This window comes from Xiphias gladius, chromosome 3 (assembly GCF_016859285.1).
Source record: "Xiphias gladius isolate SHS-SW01 ecotype Sanya breed wild chromosome 3, ASM1685928v1, whole genome shotgun sequence".
Classification (NCBI taxonomy): Eukaryota; Metazoa; Chordata; class Actinopteri; order Istiophoriformes; family Xiphiidae; genus Xiphias; species Xiphias gladius.
In genome coordinates this window covers 21,979,096-22,002,338 of record NC_053402.1, presented here as the reverse complement: position 1 = coordinate 22,002,338, position 23,243 = coordinate 21,979,096, and the positions used below count along the sequence as shown (strand labels likewise).

The 23,243-nt window shown below is 44.2% G+C and overlaps 1 protein-coding gene across 1 annotated transcript; it reads right to left on the bottom strand.

Annotated features, from left to right (window-relative positions):
* Nucleotides 1-3: 3 nt before the first annotated feature.
* Nucleotides 4-22,972, bottom strand: syt3 (synaptotagmin III). Its single transcript, XM_040123283.1, has 11 exons — nt 22,822-22,972; nt 18,325-18,720; nt 16,582-16,690; nt 15,619-15,795; nt 10,545-10,671; nt 7,067-7,285; nt 5,125-5,245; nt 3,489-3,660; nt 2,633-2,762; nt 1,630-1,723; nt 4-1,180 (listed from the first exon to the last, which is right to left on the bottom strand). Exons 1-10 carry the CDS (start codon nt 22,970-22,972, stop codon nt 1,634-1,636), a joined length of 1,692 nt encoding a protein of 563 aa, XP_039979217.1. The 3' UTR covers nt 4-1,180; nt 1,630-1,633.
* Between the last annotated feature and the right edge of the window lie 271 nt (nt 22,973-23,243).

Here is a 23,243-nt window from a genome sequence, read left to right as displayed (position 1 = left end):
CCCTGTGGGATACGTCCTCCAGCCACCGCACTCCAAACAGATGCTGGTCCGATCCTACACGCAGGTTTCATTCAACCTGTGTAGTCCTACATTAGGAAAAGTCTGCCAGTTTGGCCAGAAAGCTGAGGACGATCAAATAGTCCATGTCTCCCAGAAGCTCATACCATCTCATCCTTAGTGGACTGTAAAAAAAATGGCACGAACAAACTCCTTTCCTGATGGTTATACGTATACTGTATGACACAAAAGACAGAGCAAAATAATTTGAAAAAATAAAAGTTGATACTGATGAGCACCATGAGGACCGTGACAAAAAAAGCTTGAAGAAGAGGGACACATTTCGAAGTTGCGTAACATGCTTAGACCAATGAGTCTGTCCTCATTTTTCGCTCCTCTGACATCAATAAAGACCACTGGATGCTTCGTCGTCTTTCCTCCGGGGGAAACGCCCGGAGAAGGCGTCCAGAAATGGCTGGGAGAATCCTCGGCGGATTTCTTTGTCCTGCTAAGTACTACATGAGATGTCTTCCTATACAGTACAGCATATACTGTACGCCGATGTTGCAAAGAAAAATATCGACATAGTGATTTTCTTCTTTTACAGTCTGTACAAGGGCATGAACCTTTGGTCCTGGTTGAAGTGACCATTCTACGATGGCTTTCTTTTTTTTTTTTTCTTTTTTTAAGAGAGAAAAGTTTGTCACATCACACTCCTCCTAGATGAAATACTACACTAATCTGAAGCACAGATGAACTACGCACATAGTACAACTCTGTGTGTATTTGTGTGGATGTGTCTGTTTGTGTGTGTGTGTGTGTGTGTGTGTGTGTGTGTGTGTGTGTGTGTGTATGTGAGTTATGTGTGTGAGTTCCCACACTATATCCCAAATTTTACACCTGATATCAGCCCTACTGCACTGTTTGATGTCCACACGTGTTTGTAAATGTGTAGTCCGATGCTCCGAGTGTAGCTTGTGGTAGACGTTTCTTTTTTCTTTTTTCTTTTTTTCCCGGCTGGGTGAGAACGGCCCAGGATTTGGAGGATTCATTAGCAGGAGCAAAACAGCGCTAGCAGTTGGACACTAGGAGTGTCTCTGCGTCTCTCTTTCTTTGATGGAGAGAAGTATTCACAGATGAGAGGAAAGGGAGGAAAGTCTGGTGCTGGAGAGAAGATAATGACCTGAGGAAAGAGAGAAGAAGGGAGAAGAGGCAGATTAAGCAAGAGAGAAACAGTAAGGAGGCGAGAGAATATATAAACAGTACGCAGTATTGTGAGTTTGGGGGGAGGAGGGGGTGACGCATTACATAACCCATAACATCTAGATTATACAGATGCTTCTGCCTTAGAGCTCCTGCATCTGACAGCTCCACAGCCTCCACTTTATCACACACTCGCAGTCAGGTCATGCCTCCAAAGGCTCGACCAGTCGTCTCGTGTAAATCTGAACGGACGGCATCAGCTGCTCGGTACGAGGATGCGTGCTATGCCCTCAGATTCCAATATGGAGAGTCCTTTTACAAGCAGGGACGGAGGAGCCGTTGGCTTTGTTTGCGGAAATTATGATACAAATTAAAATTCAAACCAGAAGAGAATTGCTGTTAAAAAAACAAAAGTCAGGCTAGGCTCACAGTTTTAATCGGAGTGAGGACTGTCCACCACGATGTGAGGCTTAGGGGAGGGTGTTGTAGTACTCTTGGACACAAATGTACCAATTGCTTTTTCCTGGAGAGAAAAAGACATTTTATTAGTGTCAATTCTTTATGACAGAAACAAATCACTTTTTATGCATTCAGTTGAAGTAATATCTCATTGGTTGTATCCGTACAAACACTCAAGTGCAAAAACAACACTGTGTTGTTCTGACGCAGGGTTAGCTAGGCTAAGCGGCTGCTGGCGGTAGCGTCACATTGACTGTAGAGATATGAAAAGTGGTGTCGATCTTCACAACTAACTCTCGGCTAGAAAGCAAACAGCCTCAGCATGTTTCCCCAAATGTAAATTGTTTGTTTAAGTGCAATTTTCGATATATATAATAATATGTCAAAGGAAAATATTGTACTTGCTTCTCCGCTACATGATTTGACAGCTATAGTTAGTGGTTAGTTTTTTTCATTAAGGTTTTACTCACAAAACTCATAATCAGCTTTTAAAACATGGTGCAATGTTATAGATTGATTACCCAACTGTATATAAAGTAATTAAAATTTGTTTCACACAACAGCCCATTCTGCATTTTGAGCATAATTATTTTGATAATTAAATACACTTTGCTCCTAATAATGATTTTACATGAACGCCATATATAAATACTTTTATGTTTTGTTGTTGCGTCTTCAAAGCTAAACACCTGGATAATTCTTCCATCACTGCTGCTTTTGCTACTGTTGCTGTGCCATTATTTTCTAACCTACTATCACTACAACTGCTGCTGTTCTTCAAGTACCACCACTACATGATAGAAAAATCATTTTGGTTATTACAGTATGCCCAGCACCAACAGAGGAACGGAGCATAACATATGTGGTATGAGATCATACTTATGACACATGAATGCACACACACACACACACACACACACGTGCAGTCACACTCTCACACACACATGAACACACACGATAATATGCTCATTACCTCCACAAGCTGATGCCAGTGCTCTATCGGTTTGCGTGGATTGGCCAGCATGGCTGCCCAGTGCTCTCTGCCTGGACCGTCAGCATCGCTGCCTACACGACACATCCCTATAACCTCGTTATGACCAATACTGACACGCGGCAATGGATGAGGGATGGAAGCAAGGACAAGGGAGACAAGGAAAGAGAGAGAGAGAGAGAGAGAGAGAGAGAGAGAGAACAGAGCAGAGAGTAGGAGAGGGAGGGGGGATGGAGAGAGAAAGAGTGAGTGCGGACAGAAAAAAGGAAAGAGGGTAGAGCTTGTAAGAAACAGGCATAAGAGAATCTCATTTCCTAACCTTGAGTATTATGGAAAAGAGTGCAGCGGCTGAAGCAGGATATTGAATAGCAGCCCTCAAATACACACAGCTTGATGTCAGCAGTGGAACCGGCAAGAGCACAAACGTACAAAAGCGCACACCTATGGAGGTGCCAAGTGGAGGGTAGACTACATAATAGGGAGGTGGTGCATCTATACACAAACACATCAACAAGCCAAGGGTTGCTGCGAGCGGCAGACAAACACTGGCAGGGTTACGCTTCTTCTTTCACCATTAGCATAAATCATGCTTATTCATGAGGTGCCCGTCTTTGTAAAACAGGGAACGTCCGCCAGGAGGCTGACTCATGAGGGGGGCCTTGTCGTGTTCAACACAAGCCGCAACACCATCAAAATGTGACGACCATGAGGCAACAGCAAACTTCGGGCTGCATGTGCAAACACACGGCGGGTAAACAGCACACTTCCCAGCAATGATCGGTTTCATCTCAAAGCCCCCAGAATATGCCACAACATAATAACAGCTCCGCTTGCTCACCAGTCATAATCCATCACTGCAATGATGATGGATACACTTTCTATATTTTCATTGGGAATGTCAAACACCAGCGCCTCATTGTACGTGGGGTTCAGTGTGTTCTTCTTAATGGAGGTCTTCCTCTTTTTTAGCCTCCGCCCGTCACAGATCAGAGAGGCCTTCACGTACGGGTCTGCAGGAGGAGAAGAAATGGAGAGAGAAAGAGAGAAAGACAATGAAGATGGGAGAGAGATAAAAGGGAGTAGAAAAAAGAAAACAGGTGGGAAGGGAAGGAAACAGCGAAGTAGAAAGGGAAAGAAAAAGAGAGGAGGACGGGGAAAGAACGGGAGGAGTGCAGGGAGAGTAAGATAAGGGGGGACTCCTGCAAACACTGTTTGGTATTATGCTCACAGATATCTGCGTCTGTAACACATAAAAGGCATGAAAATCAAGTCACCTTGGCAAAGCTGGATTAAGAACACAAAGGGAGAAAAGCAGCGCGGGCTGAATCACTTCACTTATCCATTCAACATGTGCAGCTCAGTGACAGCAGCCAGGGAAAACACACACACACACACACACACACACACACAGCCCCGTCTCCATTTTTATGCTGCATTTTTAAGCATCTTTCAGGCGCTGCAATCATCTTGGGATCACTGTGGCAATAATAACGGCGTGTGGTCATTATCATTTGAGATCTCATTTAATCTGAGAGGACATTACCGCTGCAATCATCACGTCTTTAAGCGAAGGGCAACTAAAGAATAAAGCCTCCATATAATGCCTTTGTTAATTCAATATTAGCATTAGCGATCGCATTTCTTGACATCAGTCTCGAGGGTAAAGCGACTGTTGGCTTTCTCTATTTCTGCAGATATAGAGTAATTCGTGCTACACCTGCAGCTCCTTTTGCTTGCAACAACACACGTGGACACACATTTGAACCGTTGTTTTTGTAAGAAAGGAACTTTACGGCTTCAGATAACTTAGTCATAATGTATAAACTCTATCTCTATTTCTTCTCCTCTTACATGGTTAGAAACAGTCAATCTTGTGATGCTCAATTCAGACCAGGACTTAATTCGCAAAGATTTATCGTAATTTCCTTTTTTTACGCTTAACATGCTTCACCTACTTCTACTTTAGTTAGTGATTTATTAGGTTTTTGAGAAATCACTCTCTGCTAAACCTTTTGGCCGTGCTTGCAGTAGGAGAGGAACAGTCATGATAATGAGAGTAAACACAAGCGAGTTCTCCAGCAAAAGAGGGTTTGCATTCCTCACCCTGAATGCAACGTACTGGATCCTTCAGCTGCGCTGCATTCTGGTTTATTGAGGCTGCTACAGGTGGAAACTAAGCTGTGGTTTTAATTTGGTGCTCAATGGCATATAAGTTACTCTTTCATTTCAGGGAGCTGGCACCATATGAACTAGTAAATGGCTTCATGCCAGATGTTATACTGTATCATATCGATCAGAATAAGATATAAACCTGAAAGAAGCCAGGAAAGCCACACGCATCACCTATAGCCGTTTTCGTAGACGGTGTTGAAACTGCTTTCTGTCATATTTTTCCCTTAAATTGGGTTTCCACGCAGACTGCTTGCTGGAGGTCTCGCAGCAGCGGGATGTGTGCGAGGGCATTAATCCTTTACCTGAGAAGCCAGTCAGGTCCATGGCTTTGAGGTTGGTGGCCTTGATGATTGTAGCAGTGAGCCTGCCTGCAGTTGGCAGGTAACACAGCGAGAAATTAAGCTCCCCGAGATCAGCCTTCTCCTGTGGGTTACCACAAACACACACACACACACACACACACACACACACAGACGGGGATCAGAAAACGGAGCAGGGGCACTGTGATCACACGCACACAGCATCAGACACAGAGAGCGACAGGAAGAACACTAACAGACAGATATCCTTCGGTTTTTCGGTGACTGTCTGTTGCCTGGAAAGAGCTACATCTGACGGCGACTGACAGCAGGCATACTAATGTAGACAGGCAGAGTGTTTAAGCGGAGGGGAAGCGCCGTCACTGTAAATGAATCATATGCCAATCTGTTGACGTCCCCGGCTGGAGCGGAGTGTTAAGGAGAGGTGACGATTCTCCGGGCTTTTTATATCTCTTCCTCCGCTCCCCATCCGCTGATCTTCTCGCAGCCCTGTGGTCTCAGCGGCGACACGGTAATGACACCGGTGGTATTCGGGTCACACCCTGGCGTGAAGACTCCTTAGTGGCTTTCAGCCCCTCTAATCAATACCTCCCCAAGAGACACGCTGAAATACACTGAGAGGGGGGTGTTTTAAACGTATTTAATAAATGAAACGCCCATTGCCAGAATCTTTATAAGACTTTGCTCTATCTGATTTGCTAATGGCCTTCTATGGATGTTTCATATCATTCTGCTCGGACATCGCTTGATAGAACGTTTGGATGTGGCCAGCAGTGCCTTTCCAGTAGGCTATCTGAGCGGGTTTTTTACATTACCAGGCTCTGAATGAATCCATACCGCTGGCAATTTCCAGTCTGCACAATTCCTGTGCATCCTCTCTGCACAATGCGAGTTCACGTCCATGATCTTCAGATAACAGGCGTTGATGCACATGGTTTTTTGAGTCATACGAAAGTAGAGAAAGGCCGTAATATTCTGAATCTCATGAGAGACTGACAAACCTAATTGTGCAATTTAACCACCGCCAGATTAATCCTTAACCCTGAAATTTTAAAAGCCACTGAACTGATAGCGTTTTAATGTTTGAATTTATGTGGTTTGAATTCCTGCCTCTGAAGTTTCCAGAAGGTCATTTCAGGCTTTTTGAATTGCGGTGTCTGAATTTCACCAAACCGAGGAACCCGATACTTTGACTGGACTTGAGTTTTCTGAAACAAAAACAACCAACCGAATTCAACAAACCTGAATACAGCTTTTTGAACACTGAGCACTTACATTTCTAGATTTGTGAACCCTAAAAAAAAAAACACCTAAAATCATGTTTTTTAAATTGCCTTCTGGAAATTACAAAAGGATGAAAACAGAGGAATTCAAAACACAGTTAGATTCAAAGTAAGATCCAAGTAAAATATTTCAGTGTTTTATTTCAACATAAAGTATTTTGTCACCTTTGCTCTGATAGGATGAGGTGAACAGGCTGCAGAACACATAGCAAAGCCTGCAAATTGATTACATGGTGTTTACATCTGTAAATTTAATATAATTGATCATATGAACAGAGCTGTATTCTGACACGTGCTCGTACGCATGTGTATCCTTTGTCCGGCTGCTATGTATAATGATATGAATACATTCATTTTGAATTTATATTGCCTTTCTTCCCAGCTATAATTCAGATTCATTTTCATAACGTTATGGCGTGCATTTCGACTGGAAATCTGGAACTCAAACTGTCACTCGTGTCATGTTCAATATTCTCCACGCACACAGCTCTCACAGCTTTGGCTAAGTAATTTGCAGCTGCGACGGGCTGATATCGCCACAAGGCTCATTCAGATTTCATCTAATCTAATCTAAAGTGGGCATCTCCTCCGAATGAATGCGATTATTTGGGGTTATTTCTGCAGCGGAGCGTTGTCCTTACCGCGGTGCCCTCCACGATGTCCCTCCAGACGGGTTTGTCCCCGCTGCCCTCGCTGAAGTCCAGCAGGTTGTCCACCACCACCTGGCCGATCAGGTCATGCCTGGAGAAGCGGTCAAAGTCGTACACGGAGAAATGCAGCTTCCTGGAATGTAGCTCGTTCAGCGGCACGCCGAACTGAAATGTCTCGTTGAACACTGGGTTTAAGGTCTTTCTGTGAACCTGGGACAGAGACAGACGGAGTGGGACTTCATAGAAACACTTTACATTGCAGTCTGCAAATTACAGCGTGGATATGTTGTATATATGGGGCAACAGTGTGATACTTAGTGGGTATCTACTGGCAGGTATGAGGGCATAAGGAGAGGGAATTACGGGGTAACAAAATATGACATTAGTTTACAGTAAAAAGGAGCTTAAAAAGACATAAGTTAATTTTACAGCCCGTCCCCTTTTTACACTGTAAGAAGTGTGCTCTCTCCCGCATTTCCAGTGCTTTCCCTTGACCTTAAGGCGTTGTCACTAAAAACTAATGGCTATCACCTCAGCGGAAATGACTCGTGCATGCTTTTCATCGAAAGTTGGTACGACATCGAGACGTGTAATATTTCGTTCGCTGAATTTGCGACTACCTCGCCACAGCATTTATCACAGCGTATTGTGTTATCCACTCAACTTCAACGCCAGCATGTGTATTTGGCCCCCTCAATTGTTTATGACCAGATGATATAAAAGGCCAGTAAAGCCTTTAAGAAACATACACATAACTATTTCATGAATAGAATGAATGAATGAATGAAGATGTGTCCACAATCCTCAAAGACTCTTGTGTTTTGTTGTTGTGAAAAAAAGTCCATCCGCTGCACAGTAAAGCAGGTTTCTAACCTGGGTCACGTGCGTCTCTGTTTCTTCAGCAAAACAAACAGGATAGTTTTTCATACCAGCAGAACCGAGGAGTCGCTGAGGATTCTGGACATGTCTCCGCAAACACCGTAACGGCTGTCACCGAAGCTGCCGGATTTTTTTCATTCAGCTTTAATCTGTGACTCAAACGTTACTATCAATACAAAAGCCTCATTTGTGGACACAGCGATAACCTGACAAGCACAGAACGGAGCTATAGCCGGTCAAAATACTTTTTCTTTGAAAGCTCTCATCGCTGTTATGTTTCTTGTGCTGAATATTTATCATTGTATTTGAGTTTGGGTTTCGGCAACTGGCGTTTCTTTTCCTGTTCTCAAACCAACCAAGCTCTTCTTCTGTCTTATCCAAAACAAATTGGAAACATAAAAGGCATCCCTTCCTCTGAACCACGTTTTTGTTTCCTCACAGAAGAGCCAACACAGACTTGTTGTAATATAAAAGCTTTGATTAACTGCCTGTGAAATGAATCACATTGCGCTGAAAGCCGCAAAACAGACGTTATTATATGCAACTGTCGTGAGTCAGTATTTTAAATTGACTGATCTACATTCCTTCAAAAACGAGACACAGAATAATGCAAAGGGGTTTGAGAAGGAGTGTGGCCATACCAACTGAAATGCCCTTGGGCAGCATATTAACCTCTACCACAGCGGCTGACCTTGGTCCTTAGCCAGAGGGAGAAAAGTGCATTTCACCTTTTCTTGTGGGATTAAAGATCAAATCAAACCTGCACAAATGAAATGAAGACCTAGAACTAAATTTAACACTCAATATTTCGTTCCAAGACACGTGCAAGGTAAAGGGACTTCTTTCTTTGAAATATTTACGACACATTTCCTGTAGATGACTTTATTTATTACAAAGGAGTTTACCTCTATTGCGACCCAATGTTGTGATTTCTGTCTTTTGCATCTGTCACCTCCATAACAGAAAGTCGGATAAATCAGAGAATACAGCCTGATGCAAAGAGAGCTGCTGTGATTTCCTGCTCATCATATTTTAGCACATCGCGGACAACATTTGTTCATCGCTCTTCAATCTCATTCGGTCTCCAACACAAAATTTTACAATTTGTTGATTTACTGGTGGGATTTAGTCGCCACGAAATGATTTGATATAAATGCTGTCATGCAATAAAGCGTCTGATAATTAAAATGCGACACACACTCAATTTTCCAAATCCAACTTTTGTCACTGCGTAAGTGGTTCTGTCACTCTGGCTTATTAGCGCTTGATGATTACTTGTTAGTTTTGGATTAAACAGCAGCTGATGGAGATGCTGTGCCTTCAGAAACCAGAAACACTAAGCTCTAACATCTACTCGTAGGTGATGTCTGATTCCCTTTTGAAATTAGTTGGTGGGATGAAAGCGTAGCAAAAGATGAGTGGTGTAAAAATTACACGTTAACGGGGATGTGATTGAAATTAAACAATCATCTACTCTCTAAATAAAAGAGGAGCTGTATTATGCAAATGAAGCATTCACTGGGCTTGTCAATGCCTGAAGGTGCCTTTGTGATATACAGGAGACAGTCACACAAAGGGGGAAATCAAAAGGGAGACATTTCTAACTGGTACAGCTTCATTCTCACTGAAAGCTTGCTTTTCACAATTTTCTGGCTCCGTAGTCAATTCAGACCCTTTTCAACTTCAGAATTTCTCCCTGTTTTATTCCAGCACTGTACAAAACCCCTGGTGATATTTACGGATATACAGGTAAGGACTGCAACTCATATTTTTGAGGCCACTGACCTGGTAAGTCTTGAGCTTCTCCGCAGAGAATACACAAAACAGGAGAATTTTTTTTTTTTGAGGGCTACAGGTACATTCCCTGGTATGGAACATCCTGAAATGTACTCAAATATTGACTCAACTGTCCTCAAACACCAGAATAACACACAGGAGTTGAGTAGCAGTGCCCTGTAATAGCCCGAAGCACATTATCTTGAATACATTATGTCCCAGATTAGATTAGATTACACTAGTGAACCTGTAATGATTCCCAATGAGGAGACTGGGTCATCAAAGCTGCAGGAAACAGGCAGGGTGGGCTGAATGGAGGGCAACTGGACTTGGTTGTAAATACCTGAAAAAATTTCACCTCTAATCCAAGAAGCTTCTTCAGATTTAAATGACTGGTGGGGAGTCCCAGGTATTTCACCTCTGTGGGGTCATTATCGAGGCCAGTGGTTTGTCAGTGCTCCCGGCTGTTGTAACGACAGTCGTTGGAGTCGTTGGAGTCACCTAATGCCAATGCGGTACCTGCCTGAGACTCCCCGCCAGTCAGTCAGAACTGAAGAAGCCTCTTGGACGAGAAGTGAAACATCTGCAAGTATCTACAGCCAAGTCCATGGGGCCCTCAATTCAACTCCTCTTGGAAAACCATGATCTGGATGACCGAGAAGCTTTACAGGCAGCAGGTCAGAGCTGATGACGGCTGAAGCGTGTTAACGTGCTGGTGAGTGTAGTTTTTTTGTTTCTTTTTTTTGTTTCCAGAGCACTAAGACTGAAGTTTAGCAGCAAGGACACAGGTGAGTGTTTTGGGAGTGGGAGGCACCTTGGTCTGGAATTTCTTCTTCCTGTCTGGCAGCAGGTAGATCTTCACGTACGGGTCAGAGAAGCCGTTGGCGTCCTTCGCCGGAAGGTCCAGAGCTTTCAGGATCTTCACCACCAACTGCTCCGTGCTGAGACACAAACACACATATAGCAAACTCTATTAGACCATCACATGCTCATGAAAATGGCGGGGGTCGCACAAATTTACACGAATACCCTGATCAACCCAGACGGGATCAACCCACACTCACAAACACCTGTGCAGGCTTTAGACACACATAATGACGTGGGTGGTTCTGTGTCTCTGGAGCAAGGGATAGACAAAATAGTTTGTGTGTGTATGTGTGTGTGTGTGTGTGTGGGTGTGTGGGTGTGCTTGCTTGTTTGTTCGTCATCCCTGCAGCTGTATCATGGGTGCAGTATCAGCGATGTTAAATGTAAGCACAGATCCACAGCCAGTGGGACGGAGTCTGGCTAAAGCTGAGCTCATTAATAATCCTTAACACAGTAGCTCCCCTTTTTTCTATAATCACCTGGGCCACATGCAAAAGGCCGTTAATAAGAATAGCCATGAAAATGATTGATTAACTCAACTGTCGATCAACTGAAAATTAATCTGTAACAATTTTTATACTCTCAGTCAATCAATAATTAGTCAATAACTCTACTAATTCTTAGGCACAAATGTTTAAAATTGGGTGATTTGACATTCTCAAATGTGAGAGTTTGCAGCTTTTTTTTTTGTCATAAATGATGGTAAATTGAATAGCTCTGGGTTTTGGGACTGAAGCAATATGAAGACGTCATCTTGGGCTCTTTTTCACAATTTTTTATTGACGTTTCATAGACAATTAATCAAGAAAATAACAAGATTAATCAGTAATGAATGTTTTCTGATGCTGTCAAAGGTTTGTTTAATTCCCTATTGCTTGTAAACAGCGCAGTAGAACAGGCCTATATTTTCACTTATATCACTAATAAAGGGCTACAGCTAACGATTTTATAAATGATTAATCTGATGATTCTTTTCTTGATTAATTACCAAATGAATTGTTTGGTCTTTAAAATGTAAATTACCGGTGTTCTTGAATCCAAGGTGGCCTCGTCAATTGTCTTGTCCAACCGCTGGTTCAAAACCCAAAGATATTCAGTTTACAATTGTATAAAAGAGAAATAATCAAGATTTTCAAAGTTTAGAAGCTGGAACCAGAGGATTTTTTTTTTTTTTTTTTTTTTTTTAATTTTTGATTACCAATCAATTATTTACAGTAATGATAAGCCAGACTCATTAAAATATTATACATTTTATGTGGCCAGAAAATCTCATTTGGGCTTTTAGGTGAGTTTTAGTGTCTCATGCTTAGAGTGCTATTTCAGTGACAGGAATAAAACAACAAAATAACAAGAACATTACAGGTGTTTTCTGGAATATTTTTTTTTGCAATAAGATAAGCAAATATAGATAAAGCATTATTGGCCCTTAAAGCAACAAACCAAGCAAACACATACTCACAAAAGCACGTGTAACCGCTGCAGCAGGGCTGTAAGTCTTCCCTTGTCACGCACACAAATATGCAAGCATAAACACACACACATGAGCGAGCTGACACACATCTTTACATCCCAGCGCGCCATCCACAGTCATGGCGGCGTCTCGTGGACCGTTTATTATGTATTTAATTACCAGATGAAGATGAAGACGGCTCGGAGGTCTTTAATCAGGCCTCGTTAGACCGTGTCACCCTGTGTTAACCAGTGTGTCAGCACTTCATTAGCTGCTTTAGGAGAGCAGCGTGAACTTTAGGGCTGAGGAAGGATCAGCGGGGCAAACGCCTGCAGTGACCCCGGCAGTTATAATGTCTTCTGTCCATGTGTACCAATCACAAACAAGATACGCTTGTTGACGGTACAACCATGGCCGATCCGGACACGTGTTTACCTCTGCATCACATCCAATTAAGGCAATCGGGTAAACGTGACCACTATGCAGTCGCATCAAATCAGGGAGATGACATACAGGTTGTTGCGTTTCCAGCTCAGCCAGATAAATATGTTAATGAGAAAAACCCTGACCAATTCAAATACGTATCTAATGATCATTTAATCCGGTATGATTATGTGCCATGCTGGTGGTAGAGACTTTGCAGTCACCGTGAGTAACCAGTGTGGTTCCCGGCGGAGCTCAGATGAACAATAACTGGAAATGAAAGGAAACTTGTGGGGAAAAAAAAAAACACCTCTCCCTGGTCCACATGAATTTTCCCCGCATCTTTTGTTTGTTACGAAGACACGGTTGCAGATTTTCCTCCACTCACGTGTCTTATCACAGAACAAGTCTTGAGCCTGAACCAAAACCAAGGTTTTTACACAATCCCTGAGGCATTCTGCAGAGAGTACACCTATTACTGCTCGAGCAGAGAGCGAAATTCACAGCCTTATTCCTGGCAGACAATGCCCGAAAGCTACCTGCTATTCCCACAGCAGAAAATGTGTCAGCTATTAATGGGATTGTCAATAGAAATGCCTTTCCCGGAGGATCTGAGGAAGATTGACATTGTTGTTCTACCTGTTACGCTCCGAACAGCGGGGTCTCGCGCATTAACATGCGCTTTTTTTTTTTTTTTTCATCACAGCTCCAGCACTAACACACCGCTACGTGCGTATCTAGAGACATGCCCACACGCACGTCTTGCAGCTACGTCGCTAACCTTTCTTCTTTATACCTCAGTCACTCCCTCTGTCCTACTCCTCTGGCTAAATCAAATTCCCTCCAGTGTAATGACAGGCAACTACAGCACGACGCAAATTACCTTGTGACTTTTATAAATGGGGAAAACGGGACACATGAATAGTTTTCATCATTAACCTTCCTCTCCGTCCAGCTCCCTGGCTAATTCTCTGTATCTGCAACTCCAGCTATAACACAGTCTGGTGTTATTATGTGTTGACAGGGGCTGCTGTTTAAAGTGGCTCACCATATATAATTCATGACTGAACCGGCCTCTCGCTCCCTCTCTTTTCTGACCATCAGCACTTTCGCCTGTTTGTAATGTTTCTACATGTCGGGGCAGGCAGAAATGGGGGACTGCCAGCTGAGCAGCAGACAGAAAGCCTCACCCGCCCCCCCACTCTCCCGTCACCCAGTCCTCAAAGCATGGCACCCACCAATTACGTACTTAGACCGAAATTCTCCAGCAGAGCATATTCAACAGAGAATTGGAGCAAAATGAAAGTAACTACAGCACTCTGTGCCACACAGAACATAAAAGACACCAACACTGCTTTGATACTTATATTTAATAGTGCCAGTTTCTTTTTTTTTTAAATTAATATTTCAGTATCATTATCATAAACAAACATGACCACAGTTGAGCCACATTTCATGGAATCAGTATGCAACTGGTGTTTTTCAGAATGAGGAGAAATCCAATGCTCACAAACTCAATTTTCTACTTGAGGTTTTTCTTTTTGCGTCTACTGAAGAGAATAAACACGCTGAGAGATATTTTCCCAAGAAGAGCCTCTCTCTCCTCTGTGCCATGAAGAAATGCATCAAACCACTGTCTGCTCGCAGCCCCCTGACTTAGCGTTTGAAGAACTTGACATCCGCTGCTACGATCAAAGCGGTGCAAAAACAGACTCATCGACATGCACCGCAGACATGCAAAACTATAGTCTAGCAGTTACACCCAGTGCTGGATTCATCAAACAGTGCTCAGGTCTTGATTTAAAGGTTTAAAATTCTCCATACGTTGCACCGCTATCACAAGAACCCGCAGAAGGAGAAGAATTTGAGCCAAGGGCAGGCAGTGGCTCTACGGATGGCCATGTCAGTTAGAAAATATCTAGTTCTGCGATAAAAAAGTTGGAGGTACATAAAAGTACACATAGAAACTCTGAGGTAGATGTTAACTACAATTTCCAAGGTGCATTTTGGCGAGAAGCATCCAATTACCGAGCTTAAAAATCTGCAACATGCGCCGCTAACGGCAAACAAGAGCTAAAGGTGACGCTGTTGAGAAAACCGAAAACACAATCTGCAGCTTACATCCATTCACTTTTAAAATCTGGGTCATTTGTGGGTGAATTCTGCAACTTAACGCAACTTTGTTTTCCTCTCAGCTGTTACAACTAAGTGTTTTGAGTTCGCTGCCGTTCTGATTCGCGCCTCCGACCGGCCTCTTTGCCATGGCAACAGCGGCCAAGGTTCACGGGTGGGGTATTTTTTAGGCCCTTCTGCCGTGCCAAATTATGGACAGAATGTGATTTATCCGTAACAAAGGTGAAATAATTAAAACTGGTGTCCATGACATTAACCTACAGGGTCGCTACATTATCGGAGAGAGTCCTGTGTGTGTGTGTGTGTGTGTGTGTGTGTGTGTGTGTGTGTGTGTGGGTTGGTAAGTACACAGAGGATATTGTTTACAGAAAAAAATGAAATGGGAATGCAGATATTGGAAAAACCCTCCTGGAACCAGGGGGCCGTTAGCATGTTGGTATGTAAGCAAGCTGATGTATGCATTTAGCTCAAAGCGCCGCTGCAGACGCTCACACAGCTGCTAGCATGGCTGCAGACTCTTAGTCTTGTGTTTTGTAGTCACCTTTAGCCACATGGAGTTAAAGTCGACAACATTTCTCACGGTTTTTAACTCTGAGGACACCTAGGAATGACAACAATCTGATGTCCGGTATGATTGCCTTTACATTCTGTGGCTTGAGGTCACATTTTGGAAAGTTGAGAGTTCAAGTCTTAAAAGTGTGAGCGAAACATTGTTTTGTGAATCCAGCTCCACATAGGAAAGGAAAAGTTCTATCACAACAACGTTTTGTTTTTGCACTATTTTGATCAAAACAGGAGGCGTGCAGTTTTTACCAGACAGGAAGTCAACGGGGCTCCACACAGACGCTGTTGCAGCATCTTTTTGCTAACCCGGTGGTGATGTGATGGCCTCATTGCTTACAGGTAAATTTTATGTCCTAAGTTTTTGGCAATGATTTATTAATATTAAAATTCTACAGTGTTTTAAGTGAGACGACACCGACAGAGCGAGTAGGTCGTTTGGCTGTAAACTTACTTGAAGGCGTAGCGCAGGAGGAAGCTGATCTTGCCGCAATTGTCGCCCTGTTTGCCTTCGCCCTGGTCGCCCTTGGGTCTGTAGAGCTCCGGTTTGATCTGCCCAATGCTGGTAACCTGCTCCTTCTCCTCACCGTGGAAATCAGGACTGGAGAGCTGGTGAGTCATGGGCTTGGGCCTAAACAGACGCATAAGAGCTCAGAGGGTGACTATTAACTGAAGAGCACAGCGCGCGCGCACACACACACACACGCACACACACACACACACACACACACACACACACACACACACACACACACACACACGCACACACACACACACGCACACACACACACACACTCTGCTAAACAGCAGCTTAATCGGAGATGCAGTGGTGGGTAAACCATCTAAATGAGTTTCCCTTCTGTTCATATTTGCATAAGAGTTTACACACCTTTTTTACACCTGCACTCATTGTAGTGTTATCTAATCAAGGCTAGTTGTATGATGATGGTGCTTCTGGAGTACAAACCACAAAAAACAGACTGTGCTGCATGAGTCTCAGGCGGTTATTATCTGTAGCTGTGCTCTGGAAAAAATCAGATAATATCAGCCTCGAAAACAGAGATGTTGTTCAAGACGACACAAATATGGAGAGGTTCAAAACAGAGCTCAAGATGTTTTGCTTTTAGAGACCCTGAAAGTGTTCATTAGAGGGAAGCAAGATTAAAGCCAACATCATCTAAAGAATATGGCTACAAAACAACCTCTTACCAGGTAGAGTCCTCCTCTATATCATTTTCAATCAGGCCTTTTTCAGTGGATTTTACTTTAATGATCACTAACTGGAGGTAACAACAACAACACACAACCAGAAACTACTAGACTTGTTTAAATATTGCGAACACTCACATAAGCATACACAAACTCACACACACACACACACACACACATCCAGTACACACGAACGCTCGGTACTGACCTTGAGGTGACCTGCTGCTGGGAATGAGCATTGGGCAGGTCTTTATGGGGATGGGCTCCACCCTCTGAGTTGGGGACATCTGGAGACGTCTGACTCAGCTTCAGAGTTCCTAACAGCGGAAGAAGATGGACACAACGAGCTCTTCTGTTAGCGCTGCTGTGGAGTCAGTCGTAACCGTGGCTTTTTTTGTAACCCGGGGGGGCCGCATCATTGATCCCATCGATCGTATTACATTGATTTAACAGACAGTGATTTAACGGCAGGGTGAAGGGAAGAAATGATCAGACGTATTTACAACAGCAGAACATGAGCCAGCATGAAAGGCAAACAACCCAGAGATGTGAAAGAGCTCACATCCAACAGCAATAAAGACCGCCAGCAAACATTTGACTGTGAATAATGATAAACAACCTGCAGTGGAGCTGACAGCCGGCGTAAATACAACAGAATGAACAGTCATAGCTGTTGCCTGAGCTAGCTGATCAGTTTAAAACGTCACTTTATTGTAAAAATTTCTTCTCGCTCTAATTGCTGCTCATAAAGGTACGTTAATATTTTTATGTTTATTTGTGTGAAGGCTGCAACTATCAGTTATTTCATTCATCACCTAATCTGCATGTTATTTTATTGATTAACTATTTGGTCAATAACCCATCAGAAAACAATTAAAAATGCTCGTGAATACAATTGAAAAAATTTCTGGAGCTCGGGGCGATGTTATCAAATGTCAGCCCACAAACCCCCAAAATAACATTTCGAATCATGTAAAACAAACAAAAGCAGCTGGTTCTCCCATTTGAGAAGCTGGAATGGCCAAATGTTTGGCATTTGTTCTTGAAAAACTACTTAAAACAATGAACTGATCATCGAAATAGTTGCAGATTAATTCTGTCAATCAACTAATATAGCTCTAACTTGTGTATTTATTTTTAATTTCTGAAGATTAAATCAAATGACTCTATTTAATGCGGAGGGGGCTGTTTGCGGTAACAAACCCGCGCAGAACTATGAGCCATCTCTGCAGCCTTAGCAAGCTTTTGAGCTCATTGTTATGGCACATTCGCTCTTTGAATCATTCTCACCAATCACATCAGCCTTGTTTCAAAGAAGCCCTGATAAAACGAACTGGTGAAGGAAACATGGCGCACGTTTAGCAGCTAAAGAGCTAGATTTTCCTCAGGAGTTTGCAGAGACCGAATCAAAGCTGAAAGGAAATTGAGAGAGGAAATAGAGGAGTTATATTCATCAGGTGCCACACACGTTATCCGCAACAACCTTATTATGCGATTATATATCAGTCTGTGTGTCTGTTAGCTGCACTGCCGCTGCCAAAAATTGATTAATGCAGCTTTGAGGAATAAACAAATTAATCTTTTAATGAAAATGTGGGCGATATTTGTAACTAAAACTTCAACTCAAAGACACAGTACACCTTTTTTCTAAGTTTGACCACCGTACAGTATAACTACGTGTCTGTAATAAGAGACCAGGTCAGTGAAACGAAAAGGTAGTAATCCTTGAATGTAGCTCTACTGAAAGAAAACCCATTCATTCATTCATGTGCAATAGCGGTCACCATGCATCACACTGGTGCAGCACAGGTAAATTATTTTTACTGTAAATGTATTAAATTCAGAATTGTGAGTATATTAAAATGAGAAGTTACTGAGTAAGGCTCATTATTCTTATAGTCAGACTGGGATTAAGAGCGTCTAATGTCCGTGAGCTAACTCCCTCTCTCACCAGCGTTGTTGGGGTAGGAGTCCATGTCCAGGTAGGAGTGTTCCTGGGTCTCGTGTGGCCCCCCAGCCACACCTCCGACCTCCCCCCTCTCCAGCCCCACCAGGTCAGAGAAGTGGGGGTGGTGCTGGCCCTGCTGGCCCAGGGAGGGGTAGAGTGTGGACGAGGAGTGGGCCTCCTTCCTCTGCAGCAGCGGCGGTAGGAGCGACGACCCCCCGGCGCCCCCCAGGCTTCCGACGCCGGCGCTTCCGGGCAGCAACCCCGACGTCAGGCTCAGGCCTCCACCTTCCTTGTCCCGCCATGGCAGCCAGCAGAGCTTCCAGGAAACGAAGAGGGAGACGGAGAGGAGGACGATGCCACAGAATGTCACGATGACCGACAGCAGACTGACAGAGATCTCTACAGAGGACCAGGGGAAGAAGGTGAGGAGAGGAAACACAGGAGCGCTATAACTTCATCATTACAACACATATATTTACATAGAAAGAGGCAAATCTCAGAGGATCACCAAAGGTACGATAAATCCCAAAGGGGACATGAATGTCTGCACCACATGTCGAGGCAATCCATCCATTAGGTGGTTCTTAGCGACATTTCACTAAAAACCACAAATGTGAACCCTCATGGTGGCGCTAGAGGAAAAACGGATCACCAAGTGTCAGTAGGATTCGTCCTCTGGGAAACACGAACGACTGTATTGTAAAATTTCATGGCAATCCATCCAGCTCGACCAAAGTGGTGGGTCGATCAACCAGCTGACAGAACCACAATACCATCCATAGTGCAATGCTGCTAGCATGGTTACAAACAACAACCTAATGAGCCTGTGTCCTGTATTTACACATTAACGCATCATACATATTCCTAACAAATCAATCGTAAACCACTGCACGATCAACGATTCATACACCCCCTTCTCAAACACACCATCCCCAGCCTCCCCACAACATCTACAAATCACACATGACGGAGCAGGAGAGGGAACCGGCTGTAGGCATAAATTGATATGCAACCATCCCCTGAAGCTCATATCCCACATTTGAATCCTGAGCTTAAAATAGGGGCAAACGTTGGCGGAGTGGATATTCTTAGGGGAGGAGAGGAGACGAGGCCGGCGGGGTGGGATGGGGGGATTCTGCAAACAATTAACAAAAAACAAAAAACAAAAAAAAAACCCACCACCCACGGTGATGTCTTTATGCCTTGTCATCCCGCATTTCCTCATGGTTGTGGGCTTCTTCAATCTGTGATGGATAAGGGATTGTGTCTGAGGGGGTGGTGGGGGTGGGGGTGACGGGGTGGGGGTGTGGGGGCGGGGACGTGGGTGTTAGCGAGGGTGGAGTATGACTCATCCGAATGAAAGAATGCACAGAAGAAAAGGGAAGCAGCGTTTCAGCACCAGACCGCTGGACAGCTCCGGCGACAGCCTGCGAGGCGACATCGGCTCCGGAAACTTTTGCAGTTGCGGTTTGGAAGGGCACAGCTGCACGTGTCGAAGCCTATGATACGTAAGTTCGTGATGAATTCATAAATTTGCAAATACCCTATAAATATTCCATGAGTACTTACAAATAAACACACTAAATATACAATGAATATTTATAAATATTCTCAACTTTGAAGTCTTTTTCATAAATAGCATGTTTTGGGTCTGATAACTGTCTTTACAAAAGGACCAATCAGAGCCCTCAATGAACTATAGGCCCACAGCCCTGAACATGAATATTCATAGTTTGTAAGTAGACCAAGAAGACTCATTACGGTACAGTGTGCAGATTTTTGCACCTTCCCCACCTTGCAACATCTAACTGGGATTTTTCCCTGTCGCCATCTTGGGCTGCGTCCAGACCAGGGGGCCACCGATGAACAATTCTTCCCGACTTTGGGCAGGCCAGTTATCACTTTCGCGTAGAACTGCACTCTCATACCATCAGAGGATAATGTTTCCCGAACCCCTCGCCACACGCTTGTACAGCCTCCTTTTCTTTAACCCCTCTTTCCTTCAGTTTACTCCAATTCAGAGTGTCTTTATGGGCATGACAAAGACATAAGCGCTGTTAAATCAAACAAAAGAGGACGAAATTTTATCTGTAACACGCTGACAACAAGACTGAGAGCAAATGAGTGAAAACAAGACAACAGCAGCCAATCCTCCAGCCCTGGGGTACATCTTCTGGAATTTGGTTCGTGTCTGTCTGCACCTGTCCTCCCTCTCTTTCTCTTTCACTCTGTCCTTTATATTATCCCCTCAAACACTCCTCATTCCTCTCTGTCATTTCTTTTCCCATGCTGTCTGCCTCTGCATGCTCTGAATTTATTCCTCTCCTCAGCGACTGTCTATCTGTTCGTCACCCCTACCTTCTCTTCGCCTCCCCCCTTCCCTGCCTCTCCTTCCTCGCTCTATCTTTGGTGAATTATTCATCAGTCTGTGTATGTCATTAATCAGCACTTGTTCAAAAGATATGATGGGGGGGGCAAGGTGGGGGATGGGCGAGGGGACATCGATATGTAGCGGTGGAGAAAAAAAAAAGAGGGGGTGGGAAGTGAGGAACGGGGCGGAAAGGGAGAGAAAAAGGAAAAGAGAGCAAGGCCAGACGATGGAGATCGGGAGATGGGAGGAGGGAAAAGTGATGGAGTGGGAAGAGAGGAAAAGAGGGCAACGGAAGGTAGGACGAGGTGGAAAGATCAGGGAAAAAAGGACAGCAGCGATGAGAGGGAAAAAATGATCCAAACCACAGAATGGCCTGCAGGGCCAGGATAGAGGGAGAGGGGAGAGGGTTGAAAAGAGATTGGTGCTCATGTTGGAACAGACACATAAGCTGACCGGGGTTTATTCCCCCTACTTGTTTCCTCGGAGGAGGAGGAGGAGGAGGAAGGGAGGAGGATTGATAAAGTCGATGCTACTACCATGGCATCTGTTGACAATGATTTAGAGTGAAACCTAAAGAGGGGAGGGGTTTAAGGATGAAAAAGGTTAATGTATTGATCTGGAGGGGGAAAACAAAGCGAGGCGGCAGAGGAGTAGGTTGTGTTCGGTAGGCAGATCGGGGTGCACTGATAAGACGCGGCTGTGATCAAACGCGCACAGGGACTGTCGGAGGCCAAACCACTCTCCTCCATTTGTGTCTCTTTACGGCAGTTGCTGTGGCTTCCTGAGCACTGATCCTGCCAAAGATCCATCGCTAATCCACAAAGCATAAAAAGCGAGGCAGCGGGCGGGTAGGTGGGTGGGTTGAAGGCCTCTGAAGTGCAGCGTGAAGAGGGACCGAGACTCCCTGTCAGTCAGCGACTGATGCAAGCCCAGTGGGAGTCGTACATTGCTCTACATCAAACACATCTCGGCTGCTTACACAAGCCATTCGCTGACAGCTTTCGGCAGTCGCGGTCCTCGAAGGGCTCGGAGACTTCCGTCAGCAAACACCGAAAAAAATCACAGCTGGTAAGCGAGGGGGCCAGTGCCTAAAACCATGGCGTGACATTTCTTCACAGAGCCATCCAAATCTCCAGAGGCAACACGCAGCCAATCCAAGCTAATCTACGCTGAGCCACCAATATCCATGCTAATCTGCATAACAGCGCATTGCACTTCCAAAGGCTTCAATGAGAACCCACACACAATACTCTGCACACAATACAATCCATGGTGCAGCATGCTGCACCTACTCAGTTTGGTAAAAAATAAATAAATAAATATAGCTGTAATCCAGTTCTGAGATAACAATCACAGAATTCTACTGAGACTCTTTTTGGCTCGTAAAAGAAATGGGATGGACTTGTACTGTAGACATTTCAATCTAGCAGATGAATATTTCATGGTTTGTTGTTCTGAGTGCACAGTACTTCTAACCATCTTTAAACATGAGCACTTTTCTTAACATTTGCCTTCTCATACATTAAAGTTTAACATACAGTGCGTCACAAGGCTGTGCCTACCCACAGGTGCTGTGGCAATACTGAAAATTTTGCCGTTGAAGCTTTCGATAGACAACGTTTTGTGTGAGTGTTCTGAACGTTAACAATTTCCATGACAAAATCACCAAACATTTAGGTAAAAGTCTGACTCAGACCGTCCTGGGATACTAAAAATCTTCAATGAAGCCCATATTAAGGAAAATAATGGGTGATCAGTTCCTCACAGCGACTCACAAACTCTTTTTAGCATCAAAGATTCGCCCCCGGTAGGCTGGAAAGGTGTCTGTTCAGGATGTGTTTGACAAGTTCCTGTGGACATTTTGACAGTCCTTCCATTGTGAAACTTGCTATTATTGGAGTACGCTCAAACTGACGTGATTCAAGCTGACCACAGCCTCTGTTCTGTGTGAAGGTGGAAACTAACAACTTTTGCAAGCCACCTACAGGGGATGACCCCTTGATACTACTATAACCTTTCGGGTGACGTATTGCTTCGAGGAAGAGTGATGCAGGTTTCAGTATGGGTTTTTACAAACTGTTGAATCCTCTGAGAACAAATTTAATAAAAATTTCCGGTGTGTCACTTACCTGTGTCCAGCTGTCTGTTGCGACCTCTCAGCAGGTAGCTGAACTCCTGGCAGCGTTCGCTCTGGCTGTAACCTCTTGGGGAGTTGAAGCACAGCTCCTCCACCAGCACCAGCGCCTTCTTACACAGGTCTTCATCCCAGTCCCCCGACATCCTCCAATCCGCATCGCACTCTCACCAGCAGTCAGCCAATGACAGCGCAGCCCTCGCCGCCCTCACCTATTGGACGGCGCCCGGGTAAGTGGAGTATTGGACCCGTCCACCTTTTACAAGGTCTGAACTGAGAAGGAGGAGGCAGAGGAAGCTGAGGGGTGCAGCAGCGACCAAGGAAAAACACAAAGGGGCTCTGCAGGGTGTCTTGGTGCGGATCACAGAGACCAGATTGACATGCCCGCGTATGACCGAGCAACACCCACCCCTCTCA

What these genes read in the sequence shown, in the direction of transcription:
- syt3 (XM_040123283.1), bottom strand. Translation starts at nt 22,972, where the DNA reads ATGTCGGGGGACTGGGATGAAGACCTGTGTAAGAAGGCGCTGGTGCTG. An exon ending in CTCCTACCCCAACAACGCTG is followed by an intron (nt 16,691 to 18,324) that starts GTGAGAGAGGGA and finishes TTCCGCTGTTAG; the next exon opens with GAACTCTGAAGCTGAGTCAG. An exon ending in AGAAGAAATTCCAGACCAAG is followed by an intron (nt 7,286 to 10,544) that starts GTGCCTCCCACT and finishes TCTCTGTCCCAG; the next exon opens with GTTCACAGAAAGACCTTAAA.